Genomic DNA, 15,544 nt, shown 5'->3' with positions numbered 1-15,544 from the left:
TTCAATTCCGTCAGTCTCGTTGATCTTCTCAACACCGATCTGAGGGTCCCTGTTCGGGTGCCACTTGTTGACGCGGAAGTTACAGGACACTGCTACACGACCAATACGATCAAGCAAATGCCGTTTATTAGCCGATACACCCAGATTAATATAGCAATTCCATTTCCTTATCACGCGCCTACTTTATTATGATTGGCGCTTAATAGCAATCATGCCGTAGCAACCTGCTTATGATACGTTAAGTCTTTTGGTCCACGCTCCACCCTGCAACCCCCCGTCGGTCAGTCCTTTCAGCATTGCCCTGTGCTGTAAAATGATCCTGCAGGTGCCAAGTCCAGCACTGTTCACAGTGATGTTTACTGTCAAGTATGCAGAGGCTCTGTGGGAAGCACACAGGAGATTGGCCTGTGGCCTTGCTTGGAGAGCTTGTTGACTTCAGCTCTTGATTCTTTCCGTTAGCTGCAACAATATCCCCCAACAGCACCCTACCTTCCCTGGGACAGGCTTGTCAGGCAGACAGGACACATGAGACGGAGGATTCCCCATCCTCTCTCCACCTGGCTGAACTCAGTGACTTAAAAGATAGGGGGCAATGGAGACAAGTTCCTCTTTGGCACAGCAGGTACATCTCCTCCATGACCACCTCACCTTCCCTAGTGCCCTTGCGTAATAGCTACAAGGCTCTGCAAGTGGAACAGAACAATGAGGAAGACAGTGTGGTTCATCTAGGCTGGAGGTATCTCCTACATCTATCCACACAAGCCAGAATGGCAGCAGGAAGCTCCCGCACCTTTCACAAGCTTTGAGGCCGCATTTTTCAAGCTCCTGCTCTCTACCCTCCAGGGGCCCAGCCCTGCCCAGCCAATGCAACGCACGTGGCTGGCTCCTCCTTTGCTCCCACGGCTGCCCTGCTCTCCAGTGTGAGCAAGGCTCCAGCACACAGCTGCAGAAGGAAGACTGAGGAGATGCAGCTGACACAGGCTTTACCAAAGCCCTGGAGAATGGCACATGGGGCCGAGAGCAGGAGCATCCCTCTCTGCCTAGAGCTTAACATGGCTGGTTTTATAAGACGCCAGGCGCGACGGTAATACATCGGAAAGGTTTATGTCGTAGGGGCAAAAGGGTTCTGGGACAGGAATTAGCAGGGCTCATTCGGAGAGCTTTAAACTAGATTCGAAGGGGGATGGGGTAGTAGCTCTAGTGTTGAGGTAGACCAGGAGGCCTTCCATCCCCCTGGGGTGAAATCGGTGTGCTCAGCTCGCTCCCTGAAATGCCTGTACACCAATGCACGCAGCATGGGGAATAAACAGGAGGAGTTAGAAATCCGTGTTCGGTCGGGGGGCTATGATTTAGTGGCAATTACAGAGACTTGGTGGGACGCCTCGCATGACTGGAATGTGGTCATGGATGGCTATGTCCTGTTCAGGAAAGACAGGCCACTAAGGAGAGGTGGTGGAGTTGCTCTTTATGTGAGTGAGCAGCTAGAATGTATTGAGTTCTGTCCAGGGGCGGATCAGGAGCGAGTTGAGAGTTTGTGGGTGCGAATTAAGGGGCAGGCTGGCAGGGGTGACACTGTTGTGGGTGTCTATTACAGGCCACTGGATCAGGATGAGGAGGGGGATGAGGCCTTCTACAGGCAGCTGAGAGCAGTCTCACAATTACAGGGCCTGGTTGTCATGGGGGATTTCAACTACCCTGATATTTACTGGGAGGCCCACTCAGCCAGCCATCCTCAGTCCAGGAGGTTCCTCCAGTGCATTGATGATAACTTTCTGATGCAAATGGTGGATGAGCCAACTAGGAGAGGAGCGCTGCTGGATCTTATCCTCACTAACAAGGAGGGTCTGGTTGAAGAGGTGAAGGTTGAGGGCAGCCTTGGTTGTAGTGAGCATGAGATGGTAGAGTTCAGGATCTCATGTGGCAGGACCAGAATAGCTAGCAGAATCACAACCCTGGACTTCAGGAGGGCCAACTTTGGCCTTTTCAAGCAATTGCTAGGGGAAATCCCATGGGACAGGGTACTAGAAGCTAAGGGGGCCCAAGATAGTTGGTTAGCTTTCAAGGGCTGCTTCTTCCGAGCTCAAGAACAGAGCATCCCAACAGGTAGGAAGTCAAGGAAGGGTACCAGGAGACCTGCGTGGTTAAACAGGGAACTGCTGGGCAAACTCAAGTGGAAGAAGAGAGTGTACAGATCATGGAAGGAGGGGCTGGCCACTTGGGAGGAATATAAGTCTGTTGTCAGAGGATGTAGGGAGGCAAGTAGGAAAGCTAAGGCCTCCTTGGAATTAAACCTTGCAAGAGAGGTCAAGGACAACAGAAAGGGCTTCTTCAAATACATTGCAGGTAAAGCCAACACTAGAGGCAATGTAGGCCCACTGATGAATGAGGTGGGGGCCCTGGAGACAGAGGATAAAAAGAAGGTGGAGTTACTGAATGCCTTCTTTGCCTCTGTCTATACTGCTGGAGGCTGTCCTGAGGAGCCCCGGACCCCTGAGGCCTCAGAAGAAGTCAGGATAGAGGAGGAATCTGTCTTGGTAGATGAGGGCTGGGTCAGGGACTAATTAAGCAATCTGGACGTCCATAAATCCATGGGCCCTGATGGGATGCACCCGCGGGTGCTGAGGGAGCTGGCGGAAGTCATTGATAGACCACTCTCCATCATCTTTGCTAAATCATGGGGAACGGGAGAGGTGCCTGAGGACTGGAGGAAAGCGAATGTCACTCTAGTCTTCAAAAAGGGCAAGAAGGAGGACCCGGGTAACTATAGACAGGTCAGCCTCACCTCCATCCCCGGAAAGTTGATGGAACAACTTGTTCTTGATGCTGTCTCTAGGCACTTCAAGGACAGGAGGATCATTAGGGGCACTCAGCATGGCTTCACCAAGGGGAAGTCATGCTTAACCAACTTGATAGCCTTTTATGAGGACGTAACCCAGTGGCCAGATGATGGTAAAGCTGTGGATGTGGTCTGTCTTGATTTCAGTAAAGCGTTTGACACGGTCTCCCACAGAATCCTCGCAGCTAAACTGAGGAAGTGTGGTCTGGATGATCGGGTAGTGAGGTGGATTGTGAACTGGCTGAAGGAAAGAAGCCAGAGAGTGGTGGTCAATGGGACAGAGTCCAGCTGGAGGCCTGTGTCTAGCGCAGTCCCTCAAGGGTCAGTACTGGGACCAGTACTATTCAATATATTCATTAATGACTTGGATGAGGGAATAGAGTGCACTGTCAGCAAGTTCGCTGATGACACAAAACTGGGAGGAGTGGCTGACACACCAGAAGGCTGCGCAGCCATTCAGAGGGACCTGGTCAGGCTGGAGAGTTGGGCAGGGAGAAATTTAATGAAATATAACAAGGGCAAGTGTAGAGTCCTGCATCTCGGCAAGAACAACTCCATGTACCAGTACAAGTTGGGGGCAGAGCTGTTGGAGAGCAGCGCAGGGGAAAGGGACCTGGGGGTCCTAGTGGACAACAGGATGACCATGAGCCAGCAGTGTGCCCTTGTGGCCAAGAAGGCCAATGGCATCCTGGGGTGTATTAGAAGGGGTGTGGTTAGTAGGTCGAGAGAGGTTCTCCGCCCCCTCTACTCTGCCCTGGTGAGGCCGCATCTGGAATATTGTGTCCAGTTCTGGGCCCCTCAGTTCAAGAAGGACAGGGAACTGCTAGAGAGAGTCCAGCGCAGAGCCACTGTCCTGGTTTGGCCTAAACCAGGCCAATTTTCCTTTCAGTGATTTTTACTTTCAGCTAAGTCTCCTCTAAGTAACTGCACTTTCTGAAACTAACTGCATGTTTTTGCAGACAGTGTCTGCTTCCAGGACTGATAACGCTCGAAGTTTGTAGTTATCACTGAGGCACCTGTAGGGATGTTGTGCAGAAAGGCTCTTGCTGTACTTGTTCTTGAGAGAAACCAAGGTCACTGCTGAATTCCTCACTGCTTATGAGTGAAGAGCCGAAGGGGGGTCGCAGCTGCAGGGGGGAGCGGACAGGGCATGTGACCCAAAATTGACCAGCGAGGTTATTCCATCCCATACATGTCATTCTCAGTATGAAGCGGGGGGATCACGAGTGTCTCGCTCTCTTTCTGTTATGGCCGGTGTCGAAGGAGGACTCCATCTCTTTTCCTATTGCCCCCGATCCTGATCCGTGCATTCCTGAATCCAGCTCTCGACCGTCGCTAGGCCCAGCCTGGGCCTTCCCAGAGCCTGCCCTGCAGTGCCGGTGGTGACGTGGCTGACTTCAGGGGAGCTCAATCTCGGATTTTTATATATATTTGTATATATTTGATTATTTCTATTATTGTTATTATACTTTTTTTTTAATTATTATAGTTTATTAAAACTGTTTTAACTTTCCAACCCAGAAGTGTCTCTCCCTTTTCCCTTTCCCTTTCCCTCTGGGGGGAAGGGAGGGGGGATAACAGAGAGCATCTGCCGCAGGTTTAATAGCCGGCCCAGCTTTAAACCGTGACAGCCACGAAGATGATTAAGGGAGTGGAACATCTCCCTTATGAGGAGAGGCTGAGGGAGCTGGGTCTCTTTAGCTTGGAGAAGAGGAGACTGAGGGGTGACCTCTTTAATGTTTATAAATATGTAAAGGGCAAGTGTCATGAGGATGGAGCCAGGCTCTTCTCAGTGACATCCCTTGACAGGACAAGGGGCAACGGGTGCAAGCTGGAACACAGGAGGTTCCGCATAAATATGAGGAAAAACTTCTTTACGGTGAGGGTGACCGAACTCTGGAACAGGCTGCCCAGAGAAGTTGTGGAGTCTCCTTCTCTGGAGACATTCAAAACCCGCCTGGACGCGTTCCTGTGTGATATGGTCTAGGCAATCCTGCTCCGGCAGGGGGATTGGACTAGATGATCTTTCGAGGTCCCTTCCAATCCCTAACATTCTGTGATTCTGTGATTCTGTAACATTGCATGTGCATGGCCACACTCACCAGGTGCCGCAACTGCCCTTGTCAGCGTTGGCCCAGAAGAGCACTAGAACTCACAGACAGCCAGGACATGAGGCTGCCCGAGGGCGTTGCTGTGGCTGACACGGCCAGTGTGGGCTGTGCTGCATCTGCGTTTCGCTGTCCTTTGTTGTCTTCATTTAGCCCGCACCCGGGGCTAAACAAGAGCAGTTTTACTCTCACCCAATGTCCCTTCCCCAGCTGAGGAAGGGAGTAGGGAAAAGGAGGGAGCCTTGTGGGTTGAAGTGAACTAAATTTTAATGAAATGAAGAAATCAATATAAATGACAACACAAACCAGACAAAAGTATACTTATCCACAGATCACTGGCAAGTTGCTCCAGCAATCATGACATGGAAGAGAGGCAAAGAGAACACAAAAAACCCCCACCTCTTCCCAGCAAACCCTCTCCTTTACAGTGAGCTCCATGGCAATGCTACAGAATACACCTGTGGGCCAGCCAGGGTCAGGTGCCCCAGATTTAACTGCTGAGGGCCTTGATCACCACAGCTGGCCACAAACTGAAACCAAATCCCAATGAAAGAAGGACAATTGTGCAGGAGGCTTGACGCTGCTTGGGTACGCTTGGCTCATTTGGCTTGCACGTCACTGCTTGCCTGCCGTGCCTGCAACCACATCGGCTCTTCACCACCCGAGCGTGCACACTGCCCGCAGCAGTTATGTTCTCTGCGGTATGTTTTGTGGGAAGGACCTGGTGGCACATGGCTGCAGAGAGCAGGGTGGCAGTGACTTCCCAAAGAGGCTGTGATGCCACACTTGTGTTTCTCCTGCTAGCTGTTAGCAGACAGTGCTGGGAGCCAGGCGCTGCTGCCTGCCACGGCGCCTGCGCACCCTCATCGCGCAAGCAGAGCATTCAGTAGGGGCCTGTCGGGGTGATCTGATCCCAACTTCTGCCTCCCCTCCTGCTCGGAACCCCCCATGCTGCCCCCCCTCTGAGAGGCCACCGTGCCCAGCACCTGGAAACAGCCCCTCTGTGACATCACCCCCGGGGCCAAGGGCACCACAGGCACCGTCAGTGCTGCCAGCACTACGTCGGTGGCTGCACTGGTGGCAACAAGCCCTCGCTTCTTGCAGCTGACACGTACCGCTGCGATGGATTTGCTCCGCATCATCGTCCTGCTGGTCATGTTCTGGCCAGCGCACGGCACATGGGACACCTGTGGGTAAGTGTCCCGAGGCTCTGGGAGGGAGCTTGGGCAACCCTTATGGGCCTCACTGGGGGGTGCCTGCTTGTCCCGTGTGGCCGCGCCACAGCTTCCCCAACCCCATGGAGGAGCCTCAGTTCCTTGCCAGCACCCAGGATGCTGGCACAGCTTGTCTGCGGGGCTAAAGCAGAACCAGGTGCGGGCAGACGCATGCCTCGGGGTTCCCCGGCCCTGCTGTCCGCGTGGCGCCTGGCGGGGAGGGAAGACAGCTGACCTTCAGCCTGAACAGCAGCAAGCCCTTGAGCAGGAGAGTGACGAGTTTCTGCTTACAGAGGGACCTGCGGGCTGCGGCCCATGGCTTATTACTACGGGACATCGCGCGTCGTGGGTGGCACAGATGCCCAGCCAGGAGCCTGGCCCTGGATCGTCAGCATCCAGGATCCCTGGCGAGTAGGCACGGGGCACCTGTGCGGAGGGTCCCTCATCAGCCCACAGTGGGTCCTCACAGCAGCCCACTGCTTCATCGAGGCCAGGTGAGGAGGACCAGGGAACGGGCATGTCCCCACAACACCAGCAGGTGCCCTGCCCGCAGCACCACGTGCTGCTCCCATCCCTTTCCCTTGCAGTACGCCCAGTGCCCAGGCACTCCCGAGCCCAGCAAGAGGCTGCTCAGGAGAAGGCTGGGCTCGTGCCACTGCTGCCCAGCAGCCTCCAGCTCGACGTTCCTTGTGCCCAAGGCTTGCTGGGGCACTCGCACCCTCCATACCGCTGCTTTCCCCTCTCCCTCGTGAAGCAGCAGGCAGGGAGCTGCTGGGCTGCTGCAGCACGTGGCTCCGCTCCCTCTGACCCCTCTCTCCATCCACCTTCCAGGAACATCGGCATGTGGCGCGTGGTAATCGGGGCCACCCAGTTGACTCAGCCGGGCCCTGAGACCCAAGTGCGCCATATTATGCGCCTGCTGGTGCACGAGCACTACTTTAACGTCACCCAGAGGAACGACATTGCCTTGCTGGAATTGGACCAGCCTGTCCACTGCGGCTACTACGTACAGCTGGCCTGTGTGCCCGACGCCTCGCTCAGAGTGTCAGCGCTGACCAACTGCTACGTCAGCGGTTGGGGGGCCACGACTGCAAGATGTGAGTTCCTAAAACCGTTCGTGTCCTGAGGGCCAGCTTGGCACGCTGGGGAGGCAGGTTGGGCTTCCTGAGAGCAGAGGCGACAGCCCGAGTCAGGCTGCAGGGGCCGTGTGCCTGTAGAGACGTGGGCCTGAGCCATTGCCCAAAGCAAGACAGAAGGCAAAGCCCGGTACGATGCCTCTGCAGAGGCCAAGGCAGGCCCTAGGGAAGGGGTTGGCCCAGACAGGGGAGGAGAACTGCCCACTAGCTGCTGGTTGTTAATTGCTTTCTGTGCTCACAGCTGGAGGATCCAGTGACGTCCTGCAGGAGGCCAGGGTGCACCTCATCGACACCAAGATCTGTAACAGCCGCCGGTGGTACAAAGGGGCCATCCACAGCCACAACTTGTGTGCTGGCTACCCGCAGGGTGGCATCGACACCTGCCAGGTAGGAGCGTGCTACACGTCACCCCCAGCAGCACAGGCAGCCCTGTCACAGCTGCCCAAACACACCCCGGCGTGTGCTGGGCCTGGCAAGCCACCCTCCCACCGCTGGGTCCCCACCGCTGTCGGGGCTCACCTCCCCTTCACCATCTGCAGGGCCTTGCCCGGTGCCCCCTTGTCCCAGAGGCCCACAAAGCCCAGACAGTGCTCTTGGGAGCCCACGGGCCCAGATCCCAGGCCTGCAACATGTGTTTCCCACGCACTCAGGATCCCTGTGCAGAGATGAGAGAGAGCCCCGCCTGACAGGCCCCCGACCCCCTCCCAGACAAGGCTCTGCAGACCCCAGCACCTGAGCAGAGCCTTTCTGCGCAGTGAACACGGCTCCGGCAGGTGCTGTGAGAGAGGAGGAGCCAGCCGGAGCGCTGGCAGCGGCCACCCAACACCACCTCATCCTCTCTTCCCCGCTGCAGGGTGACAGCGGTGGTCCTCTCGTGTGCCAAGACAACAGCGCTGACTACTTCTGGCTTGTTGGGGTGACCAGCTGGGGTTATGGCTGTGCGAGACCAAACCAGCCCGGAGTCTACACCTCCACTCAGCACTTCTATGACTGGATCCTGGTCCAGATGGGGCTGGGCCGAGCAGGAAGAGCGACTCCAACACCACGGGCCTGGAGTCATTTTCTCACCGCCTCAACCCCCTTTCAGAGACCGAGGCCAAGCCCAACACAATCGGGCAGCGTTAGCTCCTGCCCATTTCCAGTCCCGAGGCTGGTGGAATTCTTTACTCGGGTGCAGGAGCTCCTGCAGCACCTAAGAGGAAAAAAGGCTTGACCAGCGCGATGGACAGGATCCCGTGCAGGCTGCAGTGCACCGCCACCATCTCCCCCTGGGGCAATGCCTGCCCATCCACAGGCAGTCTCGGTCTCAAACGCCTGCTCGGTCCTGCCCGCGCTCCTCCGCGTGCACACAACGTCTGAAGTTGTCTTAGTTCTTGAAATAAAGTTACCAGTTTTCACAGCTAACCATGCTTCAGTCCAACTCAGTCTCCTGTGCCAGGCAAGGACTTCCATGCCCGGCACCTGCAAAATGAGGCTGTAGGCAGAGAGCAGGGCACAAAGGGCCAGAGTCACTCCAAAGGGCTGGAACCGCGCCTGCTCAGAGAGGAGGATGCTCAGAGCCACCGTGGCACAGAGACTGGCACTTTGAGGCTAGAAAGAGGACGGGAAGAAATGATGTGACATGCAGCTTCGGGGGCATGCATTAAGGCACACAAGCTGATGCTTAGGGCCTGGCGTAAGCCTTAGCTAACTGACCAGGCTGTGGGAATCTGCTGAGCACAAGATGACAAATTGCTGACCACAGGAACCAGAGTGAGAAGCTGACAGGAGTTACAGTGTCAGGAGGAAGAGCCAGATCTCACGGGTAGTTAAGGGGGATTGACGTGAGAGGTGGCCACACTTCACAGCGAACTGAAGGAAGAGTTGGGGTCAGTTTGGAGAGAGGACTCTGGCAGGGACAGCAGTACCCAGGAAACCCCATCAGTAATGCCATGGAAGTTCAGCATGACCTAGTGAACAACACCTGAAACACCAAATCTGTTCACAGGTGTGGCAAACCTGGGAGCAAGGGGGAAAAAATAACCCAGGACTGGTCCCTTGTTTGGGGGGAGACATGGGTGGAGAAAGGGAGGAGTCAAGGAGGGCGGGGGGGGTATATAGGGATTGAAAATGGAGAGAAGGGAAATCAAGGAGCTAGTCACACATGAGCAAACTGCTGGTTGGTTTGCAAGGAGACATTCTCCGGGAGGAACATGGGCTGGATACAGCGTGCACAGAGTGCGCGCACATGCAGCAGGCACAGAGCACATGCAGAAAATTGCTGTGCGCACACACGCTGTATTCACGCGCAGGGTGCGTGTACACACACGGAATCACACGGGGTACAAACAGGAGGTGCGATGCACACCCAGAGCGTGCGCACACCCGTACTCCAAACACATGGCTCGAACACAGAGCGCAATGCGCAGCGTTCACGCACCCACGGAGCGCAGGCACACGCACACCTGGCCAGCACGCGCACACACACACGCAGAGCGTGTACGCACACACAACACACACACAGGCCGTGTGTGTGCACCCTGCAGTCTGCACGCGTGCGGGCTGTGGGAGCGGGTGCATTCCGCGTGCACGCTCACAGAGTGCACCCACCCACCTGCCCACATGCACGCGCGCAGCGATGGCGTCTGCTGCTGCAATCGTATCTCCGGTGGCATCTGCAATGGCACGAGCATCTGCGATGGCGTCTCCATCTGTAGTTCCTCCTGAAATTTCATCGGCACCTGCAACGTGATCTGGAACGGGCTCTGCAATGGGATCGGCACCTGCTACGGCATCTTCATCTGCAATGACATCTGCGCTGGTGCGTGCATCTGCTCTGGCATCAGCAATAGAGTCTGTAATGGTATCATCAACTGTTTCTATTTCTTTCCTGTATCTGCAGTTGTAGTTGCATATTTAATTGATATCTGTGTCTGTAATTCTGTTGGTGTCTGTGATGGTACCAGTACCTCTATTTCCCATGGTACCAGCACCTCTGTCTTGTATTGTGTATGTATCCATAACTGCACCTGTAACTGTGTATCGGTAACGGTATCTGCACGTGTAACGGTTTCTGTCACGGTGTCTGTAGCTGCACATGTACTTGTAATGGTTTCTGTAAGGGTACATGTGCCAGTCTCTGCAATGCTATCTCCATCTGCAATGGCAGCTGCACCTGTATGGGCATCTGCAATTGTCTGTGCATCTGCAATGGTATCTGCAGCTGCAATAGTGTCTCCATCAGCCACGCTACCTGCATCTGCAAAGGCATCTCCATCTGCATTCACGTCTTGAATTTTAGCTGCCTCTGCAATGGTGTCTGCAAAGGTACCTTCCTCTGAAATGGTGTCTGCATCAGCAATGCTTTCTATGAGTAAACAAAACTTGTAATTATCTGTCAGATGTGTTGTTCCACACTCCCCCCAACCAGATTTCACATTGCTTTTGGTAGTGACAGTACGCTGAATGTCCCCATGAGTCTGAGAGAGATTATTGGAATTGCACCCTGTTGACGCGGAAGTTACAGGACACTGCTACACGACCAATATGATCAAGCAAATGCCGTTTATTAGCCAATACACCCAGATTAATATAGCAATTCCATTTCCTTATCACGCGCCTACTTTATTATGATTGGTGTTTAATAGCAATCACGCCGTAGCAACCTGCTTATGATACGTTAAGTCTTTTGGTCCACGCTCCACCCTGCAACCCCCCGTCGGTCAGTCCTTTCAGCATCGCCCTGTGCTGTAAGATGATCCTGCAGGTGCCAAGTCCAGCACTGTTCACAGTGATGTTTACTGTCAAGTATGCAGAGGCTCCGTGGGAAGCACACAGGAGATTGGCCTGTGGCCTTGCTTGAAGAGCTTGTTGACTTCAGCTCTTGATTCTTTCCGTTAGCTGCAACAATATCCCCCAACAATTCTCCCTTTTTGTTTTAAAAAGATCATGGATACATCCATATTTCCTTCATTCCCACCATTTCCTCAGGCCTCATAGGATCAGCAGATCCCGAAAGTTCTTGAACCATCCATACCTTTTTCACTGCTGATTCTATCATGCCCGAGACACAGCGCAACAAACAACATCCAAACAACAACATCAAAAATATTACCCGTGCCCATGTGCTAATAGAAAGAAAATTAATAGCAGCCCTATTTTGCAGTGTAGCGTGTCTAACTGAGTATACATCTAACAGCAAATTACTTAAGGCCGCAGAAGTAGCATTGGTCTGTTTTGAAGCCAGCATCCCAACTTATTCAAGGTACTTAACGCTCTAGCAGCAGCTGCTCCAGGCACTAGTAAAGAAGCTGCAAAAATCTGCGATCGTCCTTTCTTTGACCCAAAATGCATTACAACAGGAGGAACAGTTTTATCAGTTCGAATTTGAAGAAAGTTCAGTACGTATACTGCTTTATCCAGTCTAGCTTCAGGTGTCTCACCACTCATTCCCCCTTTTTGTTTTAAAAGCATGCGTTTCAGAGTCTGATGTGCTCGCTCGATGATCGCTTGTCCCGTGGGAGAATGAGGGATTCCGGTAACGTGAGTAACACCCCATGCCAGTAAAAAAGCTTGCACCTTTGCAGAACGATAGGCAGGTCCATTATCAGTTTTTGTCTGTTTAGGGACGCCCGCAGTTGCAAAAGCTTTTCGCCAGTGTCGAATAACGTGACCAGCATTTTCGCCTGTTTGCGCTGTAGCTATAATCAAAGAAGAAAAAGTGTCAATTGTTACATGAACATATTTTAACCTGCCAAACTCAGCAATGTGAGTTACATCTGTTTGCCAAATGTCCAAGGCCTGCAGTCCTCGAGGATTGGTTCCTTGTCTGCGTAGGTTGCGGCAGTTGCTGACAATCGGGACACATGGCCACAATACTCCGAGCATCACTGTGTGACAAATGAAATTGTCGTCGCAGTGCCCGATGTCCTTGATGAAAAAACTCATGTGACATACGTGCCTGCTGTGTAATGTCCGGCACCTTTACAGTCATTGCAGTAGAATTTGTGGGGTCAGAAACCAACGAGTCCACTCGGGCATTGCCTTCTGCAATAAACCCAGGCAAATTAGTATGATTTCTTACATATAAAACATAAAACAATGCAGTTCGGATTTGAATTTCTTGCCACAGAGCTCGCAGCAATTCAAAACCACACTGATTACGTGTATGCTCTATAACAGATCTATCCAATTGCTTTACAATGCCAGCCACATATGCTGAATCAGTAACCAAATTAAAGGGAATGGGAAAATTCTGAAATACTTCTAATACAGCTCGTAATTCTACCACCTGAGGTGAACCCTTTTGTTGTACTACCATAGATTCCCACTTGCCGTCAGAATACCAGACAAGACCCGCCTTGCCTGTTTTCCCAGATCCATCTGTAAAAATGGTAATTCCATCCACAGGAGTGTTCGTATGCAACACTCTCATGGTAATTGGAAGTTCCGCACTCAATTTTACAACAGGATGGGAGGGCAAGTGGTAAACAACCTGTCCCGAGAAATTCTCCATGGCTGTTTGCAAAGCAAAGATATTAGCCATACACCACCCAAAATATTGAGCTGCAATAGGAACGGTTAGTGATGCAGGATCTCTGGCCACAAGCTCCCGACATCACATCCGTCCTTTGATGATAATCTGTGCCAATAGCTCTGCAATCATGGGGACAGGTTGTTTGGGTTTTTTTTTTGTTGTTCTTGAAGGTAGAAACAACCATTCCAATACATGTAACGGATCTGACCATTCTGAATTCCATTGACCAATTATTGCATACGGAATTTGCCTATCAAACAAAGTGATAATTTGTATTTCCTGATTCAAATCAATACAATGTACAAATTTGGAATGTAGCCTGCTTTCTACTTCTGTAATCAGTTGCTGTACCTCTGCAGTAGTCTGTCATGGTGCTGTTAAATTTGTGTCCCCTGCTAACAATTGGAATAGAGGCTACAATTGTGACGACAAAGTGGAAGAAGAGGGTGTACAGATCATGGAAGGAGGGGCTGGCCACTTGGGAGGAATATAAGTCTGTTGTCAGAGGATGTAGGGAGGCAAGTAGGAAAGCTAAGGCCTCCTTGGAATTAAACCTTGCAAGAGAGGTCAAGGACAACAGAAAGGGCTTCTTCAAATACATTGCAGGTAAAGCCAACACTAGAGGCAATGTAGGCCCACTGATGAATGAGGTGGGGGCCCTGGAGACAGAGGATAAAAAGAAGGCGGAGTTACTGAATGCCTTCTTTGCCTCTGTCTATACTGTTGGAGGCTGTCCTGAGGAGCCCCGGACCCCTGAGGCCTCAGAAGAAGTCAGGATAGAGGAGGAATCTGTCTTGGTAGATGAGGGCTGGGTCAGGGACCAATTAAGCAATCTGGACTTCCATAAATCCATGGGCCCTGATGGGATGCACCTGTGGGTGCTGAGGGAGCTGGCGGAAGTCATTGCTAGGCCACTCTCCATCATCTTTTCTAAGTCGTGGGCAACGGGAGAGGTGCCTGAGGACTGGAGAAAAGCGAATGTCACTCCAGTCTTCAAAAAGGGCAAGAAGGAGGACCCGGGTAACTATAGACAGGTCAGCCTCACCTCCATCCCCGGAAAGGTGATGGAACAACTTGTTCTTGATGCTGTCTCTAGGCACATCAAAGATAGGGGGATCATTAGGGGCACTCAGCATGGCTTCACCAAGGGGAAGTCATGCTCAACCAACTTGATAGCCTTTTATGAGGACATAACCCGGTGGATAGATGATGGTAAAGCTGTGGATGTGGTCTATCTCTATTTCAGTAAAGTGTTTGACACGGTCTCCCACAGAATCCTCGCAGCTAAACTGAGGAAGTGTGGTCTGGATGATCGGGTAGTGAGGTGGATTGTGAACTGGCTGAAGGAAAGAAGCCAGAGAGTGGTGGTCAATGGGACAGAGTCCAGCTGGAGGCCTGTGTCTAGCGCAGTCCCTCAAGGGTCAGTACTGGGACCAGTACTATTCAATATATTCATTAATGACTTGGATGAGGGATTAGAGTGTGCTGTCAGCAAGTTCGCTGATGACACAAAACTGGGAGGAGTGGCTGACGCGCCGGAAGGCTGCGCAGCCATTCAGAGAGACCTGGACAGGCTGGAGAGTTGGGCGGGGAGAAATTTAATGAAATATAACAAGGGCAAGTGTAGAGTCCTGCATCTGGGCAAGAACAACCCCATGTACCAGTACAAGTTGGGGGCAGACCTGTTGGAGACCAGCGTAGGGGAAAGGGACCTGGGGGTCCTAGTGGACAACAGGATGAGCATGAGCCAGCAGTGTGCCCTTGTGGCCAAGAAGGCCAATGGCATCCTGGGGTGTATTAGAAAGGGTGTGGTTAGCAGGTCAAGAGAGGTTCTCCTCCCCCTCTACTCTGCCCTGGTGAGGCCGCATCTGGAATATTGTGTCCAGTTCTGGGCCCCTCAGTTCAAGAAGGACAGGGAACTGCTAGAGAGAGTCCAGCGCAGAGCCACGAAGATGATTAAGGGAGTGGAACATCTCCCTTATGAGGAGAGGCTGAGGGAGCTGGGTCTCTTTAGCTTGGAGAAGAGGAGACTGAGGGGTGACCTCTTTAATGTTTATAAATATGTAAAGGGCAAGTGTCATGAGGATGGAGCCAGGCTCTTCTCAGTGACATCCCTTGACAGGACAAGGGGCAATGGGTGCAAGCTGGAACACAGGAGGTTCCGCATAAATATGAGGAAAAACTTCTTTACGGTGAGGGTGACCGAACACTGGAACAGGCTGCCCAGAGAGGTTGTGGAGTCTCCTTCTCTGGAGACATTCAAAACCCGCCTGGACGCGTTCCTGTGTGATATGGTCTAGGTAATCCTGCTCCGGCAGGGGGATTGGACTAGATGATCTTTCGAGGTCCCTTCCAATCCCTGACATTCTGTGATTCTGTGATTTTGAAAAGCTTCTGAACTGCTCTTGGCAAGTAGTAGAAAATTAGATAAGTGGTAAGTGTTTTAATATGAGCTAAGAGGAGACACAACAACTCAGTGTGTCTTGGCAAGCTTTACAAGTGTGACATGTCTTTGTCATCTCCATTGCATGTGTCCTTTTGTCTGAAATGTCCAGTACAGTTTGAGTTATTGGGGGGAGGGTGAAGCACCTGCTCTGTGTCTGACCCAGTGGATACAAGAAATCCAGTGAGAGCAAACTGACTGACTCTTGGGGAGATTCTGTCAAAAAAAAATAGAAAAAATTACTTTGAAAAAATTTATCTGCAGGGCTCAGTTCTGGGGCCGGTGCTGTTCA

The 15,544-nt window shown here is 52.4% G+C and overlaps 1 protein-coding gene across 1 annotated transcript; it reads left to right on the top strand.

Annotated features, from left to right (window-relative positions):
* The first annotated feature begins 959 nt into the window (after positions 1–959).
* On the top strand, positions 960–8,507 carry LOC137672634 (acrosin-like). The gene is made up of 6 exons (XM_068416986.1): positions 960–1,004; positions 5,914–6,137; positions 6,452–6,652; positions 6,990–7,255; positions 7,536–7,681; positions 8,148–8,507. Exons 1-6 carry the CDS (start codon positions 966–968, stop codon positions 8,505–8,507), a joined length of 1,236 nt encoding a protein of 411 aa, XP_068273087.1. The 5' UTR covers positions 960–965.
* The last annotated feature ends 7,037 nt before the right edge of the window (positions 8,508–15,544 follow it).

The sequence above is a fragment of the Nyctibius grandis genome, chromosome 21 (genome assembly GCF_013368605.1).
Source record: "Nyctibius grandis isolate bNycGra1 chromosome 21, bNycGra1.pri, whole genome shotgun sequence".
NCBI classification, from domain to species: domain Eukaryota; kingdom Metazoa; phylum Chordata; class Aves; order Nyctibiiformes; family Nyctibiidae; genus Nyctibius; species Nyctibius grandis.
Note: the sequence above shows the minus strand (reverse complement) of the source record. Positions and strands in the feature narration are given on the sequence as shown.